This window comes from Chiloscyllium plagiosum, chromosome 14, assembly GCF_004010195.1.
Source record: "Chiloscyllium plagiosum isolate BGI_BamShark_2017 chromosome 14, ASM401019v2, whole genome shotgun sequence".
Taxonomy (NCBI): domain Eukaryota; kingdom Metazoa; phylum Chordata; class Chondrichthyes; order Orectolobiformes; family Hemiscylliidae; genus Chiloscyllium; species Chiloscyllium plagiosum.
In genome coordinates, this window is record NC_057723.1 from 66,912,699 (window position 1) to 66,932,315 (window position 19,617).

The 19,617-nt window shown below is 40.5% G+C and overlaps 1 protein-coding gene across 1 annotated transcript in view; it reads right to left on the bottom strand.

Moving 5' to 3' along the window:
- lman2 (lectin, mannose-binding 2) overlaps positions 1-19,617 on the bottom strand; it is a 53,050-nt gene that overhangs the window by 21,645 nt on the left and 11,788 nt on the right. Inside the window, exons 2-3 of the mRNA XM_043703951.1 lie at positions 12,968-13,086; positions 7,390-7,507 (exon numbers count right to left, since the gene is read on the bottom strand). Of these exons, the coding sequence (XP_043559886.1) occupies positions 7,390-7,507; positions 12,968-13,086 (237 nt within the window). The remainder of the gene's footprint in view (positions 1-7,389; positions 7,508-12,967; positions 13,087-19,617) is intronic.

Genomic DNA, 19,617 nt, shown 5'->3' on the forward strand with positions numbered 1-19,617 from the left:
CGCAGGTCAGGCAGCATCCAGGGAACAAGAGAATCGACGTTTCTGGCATAAGCCCTTCTTCCTGAAGAAGGGCTTATATTCAAAGAAAGGCTTTGGTTTATCAAAGGACAATTTTAATTCCAACGGTTCAGAAATTAAACATACTGTTCTGTTGTACTCAGTCAGTATCATAGAATCATTTAGCAAAGGAGGAAGACATTCAGCTCACAATTCCTGTGCAAGCTCTTTGAAACAGCTATCCAATTTATTCCACTCCCCTATTCTCCCTCCACGGCTCTGTCTCATTCTCCTTTTTTAAGTATCCTTTAGAAAGTTGAATCTGCTTCCATGGCCTTTTCATACATGCATTTCAGATTATAATAAATTTCTTGCTTTTCCCTCTTTTTACCAATGATAGCAAATTTACATCTTTTGACTGATGACCATGCTTTTGTACACAAATCGATAGCATTAAAGACTTTAAATGCTTCTCTTTAATCTCTTTGCTCTAGGGATTGCAACCCAGACTAAATATTTCAGTACTGGTACCATTTGAGGAAATCTCCTTTGCACCCTCTCTAAGACCTTGATATAGAGTATAGAAAGTACAGCTGAATGGAGAGGCAAGTGGCGCAGGGAATTTAGGACAAAAAAATCTTAATGCATTTGAAGAATTTGGTCACCAAGCATAGGAACCAGCAATATTGATATTCGCATATCTTTCAAGTGTGCTTGGGACAAAGCAATGGTGTGGGGAGGGACACAGTGTGTAGATCTTTGAAGTTGGCAGAAAATATTGACTGGGTAGTTGGCAAAAACAATAAGATTTTCAGCTTCATAAACAGAGTACTGAGTACAAAAACAGAGAAATTACACTGAACTTCTATAAACTGCGATTAAGCTACAAGCAGAATATTTCATCAAGTTCTGGGTGAAATTTTAGAATGGGTATTTTAAAAAGTCCTTAAGAAGGCACAGATTGATCAGAATGGTCCTGGGAACAAGGAATGTTGGCCACGAGATGAGGTTGGAGGAGCTGCGGCTGCTGTCCTTGGAGCAAAGGGGATTGAAATGAGATTTGATACAACTGTAAAAGGTTATGTCAGGTTTACAAAAACTGGGCAACTGGGGCTCTTGTGGTGCAATGGTAGTACCCCTAGCTCTGAGCCAGGAGCCCAGGTTCAAGTCCCAACTGCTCCAAAGATGTTGAATAACATCTCTAGTTTTTTAAGATCTTTTTTCTAATCAAACTATGCAACAAAAATGGTTTCCATCTGATGGTACAAAGACTGGAGACACAGATTTAAGGTTGTGGGCAAGAGGTGCAGGGGAATGACGGCATGTTTTTTATTTATCACTTATACGATGGTACAACCAGAGGCAGTGAGTTATTTCAAAAGGCAATTTTAAAAAATCATTCAGGGGACATGGGCATTGCTGGTTGTACCAGCATTTATTGCTTATTCCCAATAGCCCTTGAGAAGGCAGTGGTGAGCTGCCACCTTGAGCCATTGCAATACTTGGGCTAAGGAACACCCACAATGCTGGCAAGGAAGGAGTTCCGGGATTTTTACCCAGAGACAGTGATGAGCACTTAAAGGAAATAAACTTGTTGGGCATAGCACAGGGGAATGGATTGACTAGATTGTGCTGCATCCGTTCAAAAGTCTGGCACTAAAAATGAATAGTACATATTTCTGTTAGCATTTGCACAATCCTTTCTAAAATTTAACATAAATGCTTTGCTTTAGTAGTGCAATAATTCCAATACTGGCATAATGTATTTCACCATTGGTTATTTTATAAAGCTTACAAAGTTAGGTCAGCTGCCCAGTAAAAAGCATTACAAGGAGCATTACAATCCCCTCCTCATCCAACATCCACATTAAATCACAGCAAAAGTCACAGGCTTCAAGATCCTCGCTGTTATTCTCCTCCCCCTAACATGGAACCATGCCTTTTTTTGAAACAAAATGCGGCAAAGAAACTTACAGAGGACAGGAAGGCCCAATGTGTTTTGCAACAAATTAAGTATATTTGAAGATTAATCGCTGACACAAGGTAAAAAATGCAGCAGCCAATTTGCGTGCTGGCAGGTACCACAGGCAGTTTTAGAATGACAAGATAATCTTTTTCTTTGTAATACTGGTTGAAATGCATTACGGCAGAAGAAACAGGAACAGGGGATTGTTTGGCCGGTTGAGCCTGCTCTGCCATTGAGCAAGACTGATCTTGGGCTTCAGATCCACTTTCCTACCCATTCCATATCCACTAATTCTTTCAGATCAAAACTCTATCAACCATTATGTTGAATATACTCAATGACAAAGCATTCACAATGCTTTAGGGCAGATAATCTGAAAAATTTACAATTATCTCCATGAAGAAATTTCTCCTCCTCTCCTTAATAACCAACTTTTTTTTTTTTTTGCAGGATGTGGGTATCACTGGCTAGAGCAGTATTTATTGTCCAGCAATAGTAGAGGGCTGTTAAGGGTCAACCACATTGCTTGGAGTCTGGCATCACATACAGACCAGACCAGGTGAGGTCCTTCCCTCAAATGAGCCAGCTGGGTTTTTCTGATAACTGACAATGGTTTCACGGTCATCATTAGATTCTTAATTTAAGATTTTTATTGAATTGAAACTTCACCATTTGCCATGGTGAAATTTGAACCCATACCTATACCTCTGGCTGAAAAGTCTAGCGAGAACACCATGAGGCCATCACCTGCCCCTTATCCTGAGATTGAGAGAGTCCGTGACTTAAAGAAACAACTAGAGTCTACCCGGTCAAGCCAAATCAGAATCTTATATGTTTTGCTGAAATCACCTCTCCTCATTTGTATAAAACCAAGATAATACACAATTTTCTCAGCTTCTCAATATCAGACAACCCTCTCACCTCAGGAATCAATGAATCTTTTTTATAACATATCAAAATCAAATATATAATTTCTTAAACTGGAACCCAAAACTAGACATAATACTCTATGGGTGGGTTCACCAAAGCCCAGCACAAGTGGAATGAGATTTCCATGTCTTTCCATATCTTGTCCACATGCCTTTTCCATCTGGAGTGCTTCCTTTATCTGGATGCTAACTTTGTCAAGCTTGAATACTTGTATCAAATCTGAACATTCAACATTTAAAAGTTTCACGCCTTTTAAAAATCCTGTTTTCTTTATTCTTTTAACATCCCCACTTTATACTCCATTGGCCACCACATAGTCCACTCTCTCAAACTACCTTTATTCTTCGCAGTCTCTTTGTGCCCTCCTCACTGCTTTCACTCCCAACTAACTTTATAGTGTCAGCAAGGTTAGATATTTGACTTTTAGTCTCTTTGTCAAATCATTAACATAGACTTGTAAATATTGAGTCCCCAGGACTGAACACTTGTGGCACTTTACCAGACATGCCCAGTTTATCCCGACCGAAATTCCCTGGTTAAACTTGACACAGTATAATGTTGTTTCACTTTAACATAATTAATTAAAGAGACAATATTTATTTAACCTTGCAAACTTTGCTTGCCACAGACATCCTGTTCTGTGGCCTGCCTGCTCTCAAGATTATCTTCCTGTGCTTCCACTCTCACATTCAGTCCTGAATATTCCCCCTTGCATTCCACCAATTCATGCCCCTACTCTCCGACCCTCTCACGCAACAGCAAACTCAGACCAAAATCCAGGTCAATTGTTTTAAATCTGGGGAAAGGATGAGATTCACATTGTGATAGTCAAATCCACTTGCAAGACAATGTTCACTTGATCTCGCAATGCTGAAGGGATGTCCTTGTACTGACAAAAAAATATAGGGAGTCGGCTCCTCGATAGCTTGCCAGTCACAGCACACGCCCAGCAGGGGAGATTCTGGACTCGCCCTCTGATATAAGCCAGGTTAGCTCAGCTCAGCCATATTTCTGACCTACTCCCCAGTCTTTCTATCAAAAGTGAGCATAAACTGACACCTTGATACACATGAGTTAAACACACAGTGCATGCTACATCTCTGCAATGGATAGCTGACTAATGGCACATTGGTTACCTTCCATAAAACATCCCTATTAAACTCTACTCCTGGAAAAGAGCAGAGGGCAGAAATTCGACAAGTAACTTTTTAAATAAAATGTGAATAGGATATACTGCAACAACTTGGTATGCCTCCTTGAGCAGCATATGCAAACTTGTGACTTTTACTATCTGGATTCTCAGTACTTTCCCAACGGGAACTTACCACCTAAAAATACAGTCAGCAAGCACACCAGAAACACCATAGCCTACAAGTCTAGAGATCTAGGTTGATGTTCTGAGACATGGGATCAAGAGTCTAATTCACAATTAATGGAGTTCAAATTTAAATCGGGAATCTGGCATTATGGAGTGTTTACGGCAGTAGTGACCATGTGGCTGTCGGTCGCTGTAGAGACCCCTCTGGTTCACTGGTATCCTTTAGGAAAGAACATTCTAAGCCAGTCTCTACACAGAAATCAAAGAGAAGCCAAATGGCTTTCCATCTGGTATCAGCCTAGGCACTGAAAACGTCAGCGACACACCCCGATCTGTCAATCCTGCAGTCAGTATGAGTCGGATTGTTGTGTGCCAAAATTGGGAGTGGTCCCACAGAACAGTCAAGCAACAGTCTATTATTAGAGTATGGTATTATGTCCCAGACACTACTACAGGTCGTTCTGTTATAACATGCATTTCATCAACATTAATTCGCTGTAATGTGATTGATGAATTGGGGATGCTGTTTCTAAAGTGCTAACTTTAGTATGCAGTCAGGAGGGCTTTGCCCTGGGAGTCCTCAACATTAACTCTGGACACCATGAAATCTTATGACGTTGCCTCGTCCACATTTAAGGCAATCTCCTGATTACTTCATACCACTTCAAGGACAAGGGACAAATTAGTGTATGAAATGATTTGCAAGAAGAATGGAGGGTTGATGAGAGCACAAGCAGTATTCTGGACGGAGGACTTCAATGTCCACCACCAAGAGTGGGTGAGAAGCACTACTATTGAACCAGCTGGTCAAGGCCTAAAGGACGTAACTGCTAGACTGGGTCTGCTTGCAAATGATCAAGGAAACTGCAGGAGGGAAAGCATTGTAATTGATCTCATCCTCGCCAAGCTATGTGCCACAGATGGATCTGTCTGTGGTGGTAAAAACAGTGTGCTGATGCCATTTGCAGCACTGATTTCATGTTCTGCGTAGAAGAAAAAAAAGTTAGCAGCAACATTGGTTATCAGTAGCAGCAGAATTTTATTCAAGTCCATTGTGTAACGTCAATGCCCAGCACATTTCCCACTCTATCATTACTATCAAACCAGAGATTCAATTTCATGTAGAGGGTATGCCAGGATCATCAAGCATAAGTAACAGTAAGGAGATACTGTAGTACAATGGTAGCGTCACAGTGTCGTCAAACAGGCTAAATATCAATCTCTGCATACCTATGCAGTTGGGCCAGGCAATAAGAGACTGAAAGCTGCCTGCTCAGCCAGATCCATGTGGCAGTTGAAGTGTAACATCCTCCCCATATTAAAAGGGCCCATATGAAACTTCTTGCCAATGAGAAGGCATTATCCTTGTTCTGAAGGATGAGCACATCCCCTAAGTTCCCTGGCAAATCACACACCATCCTGCCCAGTATAGAATGGCAGATGAAGATGGCAACGCTGGCCTGGGAAGCAGCGAGGCCAAGCACATGACAAAGGAGAAGACTCCGGCGGCAGTGGCATCAACTCCAGGATGAGGTGGAACGGCTATACCCCATCCCAAGATTTCTTGTCGAACAGGTTCCAAGCTTAATGTGCTGGCCCAGACTTGGACGCTAAGTCAAGAGTCCAGGTCCACGGCTAGGCCCGGGAGCTTGACAGCGCAATCTCGCCCTGGGACATCCAATTTCTTACAGAGCAGCAGAACAAATTAACCCTTTAACATCTCACCAGCATAGCACCTTGTGGCACCAACAGTTTCTCCATTGGCAAGGTTGACTCAGCACAAACCCATGGCAGGGGTGTTGGAGGAGGCAGGTGGCAACTTTGTTCCAGCGGTGGCGATGTGATAAAGCATGGTTGCAGCAGCAGAGTCAGGTTAGCAGAAGGGACTCAAGGTATCAGGGTAGAGGAGCCCGGATCCAGGCCCATGGCTGAGCCAGAAACAGGAGCTGTTCCAAAGACTACCTTACGTTATTGAGACAAGACTATAAGCTGACTTTTATTGTTTTACTTTTCTGGCTTTATATTCTGCGTTTTGATTCATTTTCTGTATTTTAAGATGGCGCCAGAGAGCGGTCACACCATACAACGCTTTTTACTATGCATAATCAATACATGTCACAATAAATCAAACCAAAACATGGAAATATATCACATTGCAAATCATTTTTCCATTGTCAATAGCTCAATATGTTAGATCTTCCTATAAATAACAAAAGATATTTGTAATTCAAACAGAAATCACACAAGTGCCTAGTCAAGGGTAACAAGTGATGGGCAATAGATGATGGCTTTGTTAATGGTGTCCACATCTTAAGAATGAAAAAGGGAATTTCCACTGTAAGCCTGGATCTGTAAACATGAGAGATTGCCTTTTTTTTGGGCAGCATTTTAGATTACAATCTGTCCATCAGTGAAAAACCTGTTCCAAATGGCTTCACAACAGCGCACTATTTTGTAATGCATTTGCATTACTGAAACCACAGTAAGGGTTGGCACCAGTACTCAGGTACATATAAAATCAGCAAGGCAAGAACAATACCTTTGGAAAGGGACATAGCAGTTAACAGGCAAGTTGCAATTTTGCACGGAAGAATAGCAAACAAGGGGTTTGTGGGGTCAAATTCTACTTCAGAATCTAAAATGCAGGCTGATACTCCAATGTGGCCAAGATGGAATGAGATGTTAAATTGAAGTCCTCTTTGGAGGATTAAAAGGATTCTATTGCACAGTCTGACAAGACAAGATCATTCCAGTGTTTTGGTCAACATTTTACTCTCTCTTCCCAACCCCCTACAAACAGATTTTCTAGCAATTAGCATAAGCTGTCCAATAAATTGGTTGCTGCCTTTCCTACATTACAACAATAATAATTCAAGTAGTGAATTGGCTATGAAGCACTTTGGGATATCCTAGGATTGTGGAAGGTAGGCTAGGATTGTAAGTGCAGTCAAGCAGGATTGCTAATGCAAGTTTACTTCTCCCCTGATTTATATGGGATATGTCCTTCAATGAGCAAGCTCTAAAACTGAAAGGGCAACACAGTCTCCTACTAGCACAGTACTCGTTTACTATCCACTGTCCCTATTTTGGCGTTTGTTTCCAAACATACATATAAAGAGTTTGCTTCCGCGGTCTTTGACTTCTCAATCATGGGACAACCCAGGACATAATACTGTACCGGGGCTTAGTCGATCCTTCGTGTACCAAATAGCTAACCCATCACCATGAAGATTCTTTTTCCCAGTCCCGTGAACTTTGAACTGGACATGGAGCTCCCAGTCTTTCAAGTAGCATGGCTGCAAAAACAGAGACAACATTTGTTGAAGTCTTAAAGAAATAGCAATTATATTCAACATTAAATTTATTCAGAGTTCAAAAGATAACACTCAGCAGCCATGAATACAACAGAAGAATTCTGGAAGAGTCCACATATCAAACTTGCACTCAAATGGTTCTCTCAGGTGCTGTTCAGCTCCATTTCCTATTTGTTTTCTGATCTTCAACATTTTGTTTTTTTTTTGCAAGTTTATTAACTTTAATCTGAATCCAAACTAGAGACAATAAAAAGGAACAACAGTGCACGTATTCCCAGATTACTCGTCTTCCTTCTTATTCTGAAGATATTAATTAGTGTTGGGACTGGGGATCAAAATTTTAAAACAGCAATGGCATGTGCACCACCCCAGTGTGTCTCCAAAGTGACGTCTTGAACACAAAGTTGAGAGAATGAATGAACAAGAATATTTGCGTGTTGGAGAAGATCACATAGTTCAAGCCTCATTTTGTTCTTGAACATACATTTTGAACAGTTATCAGAAGATAATGAATATGATTTGGCAGCAGCGAGAATTTTCCCAAATAAAGTTTAGTCTCAGAACAGTACGAGCACAAATAAACTGAATCTCGAATCAAAGGAAACTCAAGTGTTGTCTTTCTTGACAAGGGCAAACTGGAAGCTTTTTGTTCTCCTGATCAAATTCCATGTTGAATTTTGCTTGACGACAGTTTAGTCTCAATTTAGGAAAGCAGGAGTTCAAATCCCAGTCTTGGACATGAGCAGGTGAAGGAGGCAGATTACTGTGTCATGCTTAAGGAACACTACACAATTGCAGGGCTCAGCATTAAGACACTAACAGCCCAGCACCTGCCCTCAAGTCACAGTACAAATCTGTAATGCGTACTGGTCGGTCAGATTTTAACCATCAGTAAAAAAACTACAAAAAGGGAGAAAAAAAAAGTAAGAAAGCTAGCATGTAGTATTCAAAAAAGTCCAAAACCAGAGGACACTGGTTTAAACTGAGGGGGGGAAAAAAGATTTGAAAAGGAACCGAGGGGTAGCCTTGTTATGCAGAGGGTATGGAACCACCTGCCAGAGGAAGTGGTGGAGGCAGGTACAAATACAACATTTAAAAGTCTTCTTGATGAATACCTAGTGTGGAAACAGACCACTTGGCCCAACAAGTCCATGCCAACCCACTAAATAGCACCCCCACTCTATCCCAGCAACTCTGCAACTCCCATGGCTAACCCACCTAACCCGCACATCCCTGGTCACTATGGGCAATTTAGCACAGCCAATCCACCTAACATATACATCTTTGGTCTGTGGGGAGAAAACTGGAGCACCCAGAGGAAACTCATGCAGACACAGGGAGAATGCGCAAACTCCACAGATAGCTGCTCGAGGCTGGAATTGAACCTGGGTCCCTGGCACAGTGAGGCAGCAGTGCTAACCACTGAGCTGCCCCTGGATGGGTCTACGAATAGGAAGGGTTTCAAGGGAGAAGGGCCAAATAGGACGAGGTCAGATTGGGATGTCTGGTCGGCGTGTACAACTTAGATCGAAGGGTCTGCTTCCACGCTGTATGACTCAGTTTACACAAGTAATTAACAGAAAAAAAGAATAATGAAAGCTAATGCTAGAACTCTGGAGTGTGTCTGAGGATCTGACAAAGTACAATAAGAAAATAGCAGAGCTAATAAACAGGTATTGTGTGCCAGTTTTCACCATGGAATACTTCAAATTACCAGAGCCAAAGTGGCTCAGTGGTTAGCACTGCTGCTTCACAGCACCAGGGACCCCGAGTTCGATACCAACCTCTGGTGACTATCTGTGTGGAGTTTGCACATTCGCCCCATGTCTGCATGGGTTTCCTCCCACAGTCCAAAGATGTGCAGGTTAAGTAGACTGGCCATAATAAATTGTCCAGAGTGGCAGGGATGTTGCAGCTAGCTAGATTAGCCATGGGAAATGCAGGGTTATAGGAATAGGGTAGGGAACTGGGTCTGAGTGGAAAGACCTTCGGAAGATGTGATTTTGATGAGCCAAATGGCCTGCTTCCACACTGTAGGGATTCTGTGATTCTATGTAACACGCAACTTGGACAAAAGAAAACCAGTGATGTGGTGGACTTGCATTTCAAAAGACATTTCATACAGTAACATCAGAAGTTGCTACCCAAGGTAAGAACACAACGTGTACAGGATAACATTTACATGGATAAAAGACAGGTAGGCAAAAGGATACAGAGAATTTGGATAAATGGTTCTTTTTTTTGAATTTGCAGACTATGACTAGTGGTGTGCCATAGGGATAACAGTTTGGGCCTTTTCAGAAAGTAAATTGTCCTTAAGAGGTAAAGGATCTGCAAAGGGTTATAGATAGGTTGATTGGACAAGTAAAAATGTTGCAGATGGAAAATGTGAACTCGTTCATTCACACAATACCAGGTTGTAGTACAACAGGTTTATTTGAAATCACAAGCTTTCAGAGTGTAGCCCCTTCATTGTGTAAAGTGAGTTCACCTGATGAAGGGGCTACACTCCAAAGGCTTGTGATTTCAAGTAAACCTCTTGGACTATAACCTGGTGTTGTGTGACTTCTCAATTTGTCCACCCTCGTCCAACACCAGCACCTCCACATCATAATTTAAATTAAGAGACATTTTTACAGAACTCGAGGTACAGAGGGATCTGGAAGTGCTGGTACATGAATCTCAAATAGTTAGTATGCAAGTACAACAAGTTATTAGGAAGGCAAATGGAATGTTGCCATCTACTGCAACAGACATAGAAGTAGTAAGCTTTACTGAAGCTCTATGTGGCCTTGGCAATCAGGATTACATTGTAAGAATTCTGCCTTATTTGAAAATTATACAATTACATTGAAAACAGTTCAGAGAAAGGCCAATCAAATCATTCCTGGCTGAGAGTATTATTGCACAAAGGAAAGACTGTTCAGGGCGAAGCCACACCAATTGGAGTCTAGAAGAGTGCAAGGTGATTTTATTGAGACATACAAGACACTGAAGTGAGACAGAGAGAGGTAAAGGGAGGAACTGGGAGGAGAACAGTTCAAGAACAAGACACCCCCTTTACAATGGATGAAAATTTTTCTTTTAGAGGATGGTTAGTTTGTGAAATTTTCTTTCTGGGCAAGAGTGAAGTGGAGGGTGTGTGTATATTAACCTGAAACTTGCTTGGTTAGCCAATATGAATCTAAATGAAATGAAATGAGGAAACAGAAATATTGAGGCCTGATGATGACCTAATGACTAGAAATATCACTGGCTATAATGTATTGCTGAGTTTTGCTTAAGGAATGTGTACATGTGCATGCTTGTTTATATCGAGTGCTGTAAACTCAACAGCAACAAAATGAATTGTCACAGTAATGCTGGAAAGGTTGAAGTTCTATTTAAAACAGACAAATTGAATCCGATTTCTTTTTCATTCATGCGATGTGGGTGTCACTGGCCAGCATTTATTGCCCATCCCTAATTGTCCAAGGGCATTGAAGAGTCAACCATTTTGATTTGGGATGGGAGGCACACGTAGGCCAGACCAGAGATAATCCTCTTGCGAGGGAGACAGAAACACATCCTAAACGAATAATTAATAAAACTAGCCATGGCAGATGACATATTTATGATGTTTGCCAGTAGCCAAACCGATCATTTGGTGGAAACAGGGCAGTGTAAAAGTTTGAATCCACAGCTTCTTTGTATGGAAATAGTACAAAGAAAGCTTACCTTAGAGCATAGTTAGCCAGCTCAAAGTCATCTGGTCAGCGGCAGAACAAGCTGATTATCTGTTTCAATCTGATCCTCGGACAAGTGCACATAAATGGGTTCACTTGAGATTGCAAGCATTGTATGGTAAAAGGTGTTTACAGTAGTTTGTGTAGTGTACTTTTCTTTACAAAAAGAACACTGTGTACCCCATTATCAGAAATGCCTTGGGTTATTAATATCCAGAGCAAACCCAGCGGACCAAGCAAAATGGGAACAAAGCCTGCAGCTGAGAGATAGATTTTCCATACATAATCGAGACAAGGTGGGTGGGGGGTGTGTGTGTGCGTGTGTTGGAGGTTAGGGGGGGGGGGGGGGGAGAGAGGTGGTGCAGACAATAAAGCAATGATACGACTACAATCAGATCAGCCGCAGTGCTACTGAATTTGATTTATGACTGTCATGTGAACGGAGGCACAGTGAAAGGTATTGCCTTACATGCGTTACAGGCAGATTGTACTATTCAAGTGCACCAGGGTAATAGTAGAATGGCAGAACAGGTGTGATGGGCTGAATAATTTTAATGCTCTAATTCTGCACTGAAGTCCATGTGTCTAAGTTGCTACAGCTACACCTCTGTGCCACTGAGGTCAGATGTAAAATCCAACAACTGCCATCATTTCAGAATGGCTACTGATGAACACTTTCACAAAATAGACCAATAGAAATGCAGCGCACTATTGAAATGCTCCCAGCACAAGTGACAGACTGCAGGTACCCAGCTGTACATTGCTCTTGACACAATTCAAGTTCAGCAAGAGCTGCCATTTATCCATTACAATGAAGGTGATTCGGCTTTCCTTATTCTTAATGAATGAAGTATATCCACATCAAGGGAAAATTAAGAAGATAACATAAATTAAATAGGAATTTTGTCAGATGACACCAACGATGAAAATGCACATATGTCAGGAAACACTGACAAAACTTGGGATTCTTGTCTCTATTTTGAAATAGAAAAACAGGCAAGGGATTCAAATCGGGTAGATGTAAAGAGGGATAGCGAGTCTTGAGAAGATCTGTAGCTCAGATTGAGGTTATGGATGTAGGTTTGCTCACTGAGCTGGAATGTTCATTTTCAGACGTTTCGTCACCATACTAGGTAACATCTTCAGTGAGCCTCTGGACGAAGCACTGCTGACGATTCCTGCTTTCTATTTATATGTAAAGAGGGATTTCCACTTTTGGATAGCTCAATTCTAGAGGCTATTTGTATAAGGGAGTCACTTTAATCCTTTGTGGAATTCAAGAGAAATGTCTCTACCCTGACAGAGGCTTGAAAATGCTCCAAAGAATAAATAAAGAAAATAGCAATGTTGCATTTAATGGTGGGGCACATCTTGTTCCTTTCATGTACATGTTAAACATGCCAAATGAAGTGGGAGAAGGCGTTATGGAGCTAAACATCAGCACAAACCTGTTTGGGCTGAATAGCAAGCTCGCGTGCTGTAAACTTATCTTAGTCGAGAGATAGAAGAAAACAAAATCAATGAGACTACATCACACAAGACTTTTGGGCAGTAAAAACGGTACTTGATTATAAAGGTGAATAACTGGCGGATTCGTGAAGCTAAGTGCTTAGCTCAGCTAAAGGAGGTACAGTATAATCATTTCACACCATTTAGAGTTGATCAGCAACCTCATGACTATACTGTACTCTTTACTAATACCACCCTCCACACTTACCACTCGATTCCAGATTGATCCACTTTTACTGCGCTCATCAGGTGTAAGGCGGACATAATGACCCGTCAACATGGTGCTCCCACTAAAATCCCACAGAGGCATTGAACTGGAGCCCACTCCTAAGGAAGAAGCAAAGAATATTAGATAGAGGAAAGAGCTTCACATAAGAAAGTGTCATTAATCTCCTGTAGTCCTGAACTAAATAAAGAGGAAAGTGGTCAAAGTTTGGGTTGAGGAGGCTTTACAAGATTGAGGAAGAGTGAATCCGTGAGATGAGCAGAGTGTGATTGAAGCCAGAGCCTCGGAAAGGTAATGGAGGCAGTGGGTACTGTGAAAATGAGAAAGGGCTGACAGTAAAAGAGAGAGATAAGGAAATAATAGAAAGAGGGGGAAAAAGAAAAAAGGTAGAAAGATAGCAACAGAAAAAACTCCACAAGCAGTAGAAGTCCATCCTTTAAAGACAGCTCTGCCAAGACTACCAATGCCTGGGTTGATTCCAGCAAACAGATTTCAACACGGGGTGTTAGAATTTATGATTCAAATGTTGGAACATGGAATGAAATCCAGCAGCAAAGCACCTGTAGAACAAAATGTTGTTACATCAATTCACTGGCACAAATTCTCCAGAGGCAAACATTCAAACCAACAACACTGCACACTTGTGTAAGGCTGTCCTGTCATCAAACTGTTCCCAGCAGACCTTGTAAACAGACCTCTAATTTTGGTTGGATGGGTTAAGAACGTGAAAAACATGAGCTGGAGTCAGTCATTTGGCCTCCTAGCCTCTCATTTTCAACAGCAACTCCATCTTTCCCCACTATAACTTTAATCCCTTGATTCCAGTATTACTCTGATGTCTATTGACCGGTGATCTTGAGGTAATCACCAGCCAAGGTAGAGAATTCCAAAGGTTCACAAACCTTCGAGTGAAGAAATTTCTACTCATCACAGTCTGATATGGCCAAAATGCTTATTCTGAAACTGTGACCCTGTAGATTCCCTGACCAGGGAATTTTCTGTCATGTCTCGAGAAAACATTATAGGTCTCAAATGAATCATGTCTTAGTCTTCTGAATTTGAGTTCATCTCGACCTTGACTACTTTCTCTTTTCAGAAGACAATCTTTTTATTCCAGATAATGAGGCTGGAGCTTAAGGATTTCCCTGTATCTCAGAAGGTGGCCTGCCACTCAAATTAGCCATTAGTTAATTGCTTACAAAATGCACAAGTGGTATGTTTCAATCATTCGGCATGTTCCTCACCACTTAAAATGTTCGTACTTATACTGGCAATCACCAATGTGAATTTCAATATTATTGGTCGGAGCTTCACAAGTTCAGATCGTCTTCCTCAAGACGACAATTCAGAACTGAACAGCCAGTGGGTTCAGAGATTTTATTCTTCTGCTGAGTGGACTGAACAATTCCTGTTATAGCAACATATACTAAAAACATACAGCTGCCATTTGAGCAGAATTACTTCCAGGTAAAGAATTTAGTTATTGATTTTTGAAAACAAACAGCTTGTACTCGGCGTGCCTATAAAAATTAAAGCCCGGCTAATAACACCTCTCATTCAGGTGGCCGAATACAGCAGATTCAAATTTTCTCCTCAAACTGTACCCGGAGATGTCAAATGCATTTCGGTGAATTGACCATTTTAGAGAATGGGGAATTCCCATTCTCCTCAAATCATTCGCTACAAACTGGAGTGACCATAGTTGATAATATTGCAAACAGTTGAAATCAGTTGGTTGCAATGTCAACAACTATGAGAGGGAGCCAGATCTCAGGCAACTTCAACCAGCTGGTCACAATCTTAAGAACTGAAAAAGTAACATCATTCCTTCAGGAGAGGCATGAGTGGAAGTGGAAAATGGATTTAAGTGTGATGCTAGAAACGACACCTTGTAACAGAGTTATTTTATAAAGTTATGAAATGGTTCAGTCAGATTGACAGAGCAAACATTTCAATTTATGGAGACTCTAAAACCAAGGAGTTATAAATATAAGATAAACGTGGATTCATCCAAAAAATGAAATTTTTTTTGAGGACGTGGAATTTGCCAAAGGAAGTAGCTGAGATCATTTGCATAGATACATTTAAGCAGCTAAAAAAGGGCATGAAGGAGAAAGAAATAGAAGGCTATATTAAAAGCTTCTAATGAAACTGAGAGTCAAAAGATGCCAACATAAACAAACTGGTGTACGTGTCCTGTTCCTTGCTGCTGTCTATTCATTTCACCATTTACTACGCTCATTGTTAGCATAAACACACCTGCTGTGTGCAGTACAGTCAGGTCTCTGATAAGTGAGAGAACAGCTGTCTTGACAAAACAGAGGGAAGGGAAAGCAATAATTGTGAAATGGCCAGAAGCAACACTTGTGAAGAGGAAGGGACCAGTCCAAGTTACAGGCCAGGTGCATCCAATTCTCAATCATGCTTCTTTTTTGTTTGTCAAATAGCTTGGGGCAAGAGTGGCTTTAAATGGGGAAGCCCATCAAGTAAAGCTCCGATAGTCCTCAGTATTTGATGAACGCTGGAAAATGTGCACAAATGCAATACTCTGGACACATGACCAACCTGGTCTTTGTGTGATCAGGAATGAAGCATGCTGTTAAGGAATAGTCCAAGCACAAGTATGCGTGAAGACAAAGATCAGAAATATTTTTCTGACAACGAATCATGCACACAGAAAACTACACAGTCACAAAGTCACTGCAGCGAGAGTGGCCAGACAACTCCAGCATTTATGGTCTGTCATGAAATGCAAACACATCCAGGCCACACCAAATGGTGAAATTGAAACTTGAGTTTTCCCTTTGTTTACCTTCTATTACCATCATGACTACAGCTTAAAGCATTTTTATTAAATCAACAAAGTGGGCTCAGCATTTCAGCAATTAATAAATAGTGGATATCGTACAAGTTGAAAGAAATAAATCAGGATTTCCCTTTCTGTCAGCCAATCATTTCATCCTCTAATATATCTGCTGGACGCTGTACAGACAGTACTCTGATGAGTTCATTAGCATGACTGCCCCAAAAGAAACAGAAAATATCAGCAAGACCAGCAGCGTACGAAGTATAACTGCAGCTAAAATACAACTTAAACTTCAGAATTCATCTTAATATAAAAACAGAATAGCATGAGTTATCTTCCAGTCTTGCTATCTTATTTCACCCAGATTGGGGTAACTAACCCCATGTCTTCTCCATCACCAAGACCTCTTACTTCATCCTTAAATTCTCAAACTCCACTTTAGCTCATCTGTTGCTGAAACCCTCACCCATTCCATTGTTACCTCTACAGTTGTCTACACCACTGTTTTCATAACAAGCTGGCAACTTTGCAACTTGAGCTCTCCCAAACATCCATTGCCTGTGTTCCAATCGTATGAAATCCCATTCACCTATCGCTGACCCACATTGGGTCCACCTGGAAAATCCACAATTTTAAAATCTCATCCTTGTTGTCAAATCCAACCATGTACTTGGTACTATCATACCACCTCAGGCACGAGGCTAGGCCTTCAGCTGCCTCAGCTCTCACAATGCCTCCTTAAATCTTTCTGTCTCACTCTTTCAAAATCTCTTTGTTCAAGATTTCAATTTCTTGTCTGAATGTCACCCTCCACAGTCATACCACATTTTATTTAATAAAGCTCTTGCTTAGCAGCTCAGGACATTAAAGGCTGTATCGAAATGCAAACTTGCTGTTAAGACTATTTCTGCTGGCAGGATGGTCATTTAAGGTTTAAGATAATTGCAAAAGAGGGGGAGGAAAGATGAAAAAATTATAATTTAGAAATCTCAGATCTACGGAATCACATTTTAACAGTAATGTTCAAAAGAAACTGGATAAATATTTGAAAACTAAAAATTTGTAGGGTGGTGGAGAAAGAAGAGATTTTGATGAACGAGGCTGGTCTTTCAGAGGTGTTACATGCAAAGCGCAAAATGGTCACCCTCCGTACTTTGCGATTCAATGAAAAACTTTGGCCCACTGCATCTGACAAATCTCCAACAAGTTAAAGGAATATCACAAGCCCAACAAATTCTGAAAAATCACCACCAGTTTAAGTCCTGAAATCAGCAAACTCACAAGACTTGCCTAGCCTGCTTATGAAGAAGAAAACCTTCAGCTAAAATAAAGGCAACAAATCAGGAGTCCAAAATTTGATTCCTTGTGAGCACTAAAATAATGAAATCTGGATCGGTTTCTGGCTGACAGAGGTCACCTTGGTTGATATGTTCTTGTAGAATAACAGAGATTAAGGAAAGAGGAGTCCACTGTTGTAGTTTTGATTGTCTAAGGGGGCCAGAGAGGAATTTCACATACAGTAAATTCTTCTATAACATGATGGTTGCATTTTTGTGCAACCCTGTTATAGAAAAATGTCGCTTTAGAACAAACGCATAAAGTGTTGGTGCTGTAATTGTGTTACAACTGACACACGTAAAACATTGCGCTGTAGAAATAGCCCCCCCAATTTGTCCAGCGCATTACAGCGAATTCATATTGACAAAACACACATTATAACAGAATGACCTGTACTAATTTTCTTGAACTGATCTGGATTTTGTTCATATATTTTTACACTGCTAACAGAGATCAGATGGCTTTCAAATGGCACCCGAAGTAGAGATACCATCCAGGGTAGCATGGTGGCTCAGCACAGCTGCCTCACAACGCCAGAATCCTGGGTTTGATTCCACCCTTGGACGACTGTCTCTGTGGAGTTTGTATATCCTCTCAGTGTCTGTGTGGGTTTCTCCAGGTACTTTGGTTTCTTCCAACAGTCCAAAGATGTGCAAGTTAGGTGGATTGGCCACGCTAATTTGCCCATAGTGTTCAGGGATGTGCAGGATGGTGAAATCTAGAGTTACAGGAATAGGGTTGGGGTGGGGGTCTGGGTGGGATGTCCTTCAAAGGGCAAATAGCCAGCTTCCACGCTATAGGGATTCGAAGATACTCTATGATATATTTCCCATGTTTACGCAGGACACATTGGATGGGCTAGTGGGTTTTTTCCTGAGATGGTTTGCGTTTCTTTTTTTAAACTGTGCCTGTGCTTTTTGTCATCAAAAGCTGTAGCAAATTTGACATACTTATTAACATACCTTTGACATGATTTTAATTTGCAGACATTTTCAATCAATTCAAAATTAATCGTTGAAGATGTAACAAATTTAGCAAGTATTTAACTGATTTATCATCTAGTACCTAGGAGAAATTTCTTCACCCAGAGTGTGGTAAGTCCATGGAATTCTCTGCCATAGAAAGCAATTGAGACTTAGGGCAAATAGGATCAATGCATATAAGGAAAAAGCAGGAAGAGGGTACCAAGCTGGATGATCAACCATGAACATATTGAATGGCAGAGCAGGCCTGAAAGAGCTATTCGCCTACTCCTACTTTACCTATGAATGCAGGTGTAAACTACAGACAATTGGACTGCATCCAACATTAATAACATTGTAAATTAACATATGGCTAAAACTCTTAAGATCTTTCCAGTTCATTTAAGTTTGAGTCAATCATAAGGCAAAATAATTCTAATTTTTTTCACTAGCTGTACATGAGAAAGGAATACAAGAAAAATGATTGCATCTATACAGCTATGATGAATGGACGCTTCAAGAGTTTTATAGTAAAGAAATTACTTTTTTAAAAACTGAGGTCACTGTTGTAATGTGATATGCAATCCTGTTTTACTTCCATATTGCTTCCCTTTCAATTTTGTTCCCCCAATCCTTGGTTTCTCCCTAACACTCTGTAAATATATATTGTATAATTTTGTTTAATTTCTGCTGCAACTACCCTTCAAAGCAAACAGACATTGTGCGCAATGAAACACTATTTTTTTCATGGCATCATCCTTGTGTACTGCTGTCTGGTTTTAACTTAAATCACGAATCAACAGACCACAAAGTTAAGGAAAAAAGTGACAATGCTGGTTATATTGCACAAATGTTTGCACATCCAGTTTTTTCAACAAGCCAAATCCAAAAATACATCAATTAATACATGTCTTAATGCATCATTAAGACAACAAAATTAGAAAAAAAATCAAAATAGATAGACACATCTGTGAGAAATGGGGGACAGATAATATTAATCGACCCAAGCTTAGACAATAAAACTAAGCACCAGAGGACAGCATCCATGCATAGTTAAAAGAAACTGAGGAAGAGATAGCAGAGCCAATATGGATGAATAATGTTATTCCAATATTTAAAAAGCAAGATACAAAGTTAATAAAGTTCTTAACATAAATGGTAGGAAAGACATTTAATTTTTGACATCAATTTCCAGATGCTTTCTTATTTACATCTTAAAAATATAATAAAAGCAGTCCATATAGATTTCGAAAAGCAATGTCGTGCTTGATCAATCTCATTAAATTCTGCAGAGACGTTAAAGGATAGAAGGCTGATATAGTTTAATGTACGAGAGTTCATAAAAGCGTTTGTTCAGCTACTGTGAAAGTATCAATTGATTGAGTGAATCCTTAGAACAGTATAAAGAAAGTAGGAGTATACTTAAGAGGGAAATCAGGAGGGCAAAACGGGGACATGAGATAGCTTTGGCAAATAGAATTAAGGAGAATCCAAAGAGTTTTTACAAATATATTAAGGACAAAAGG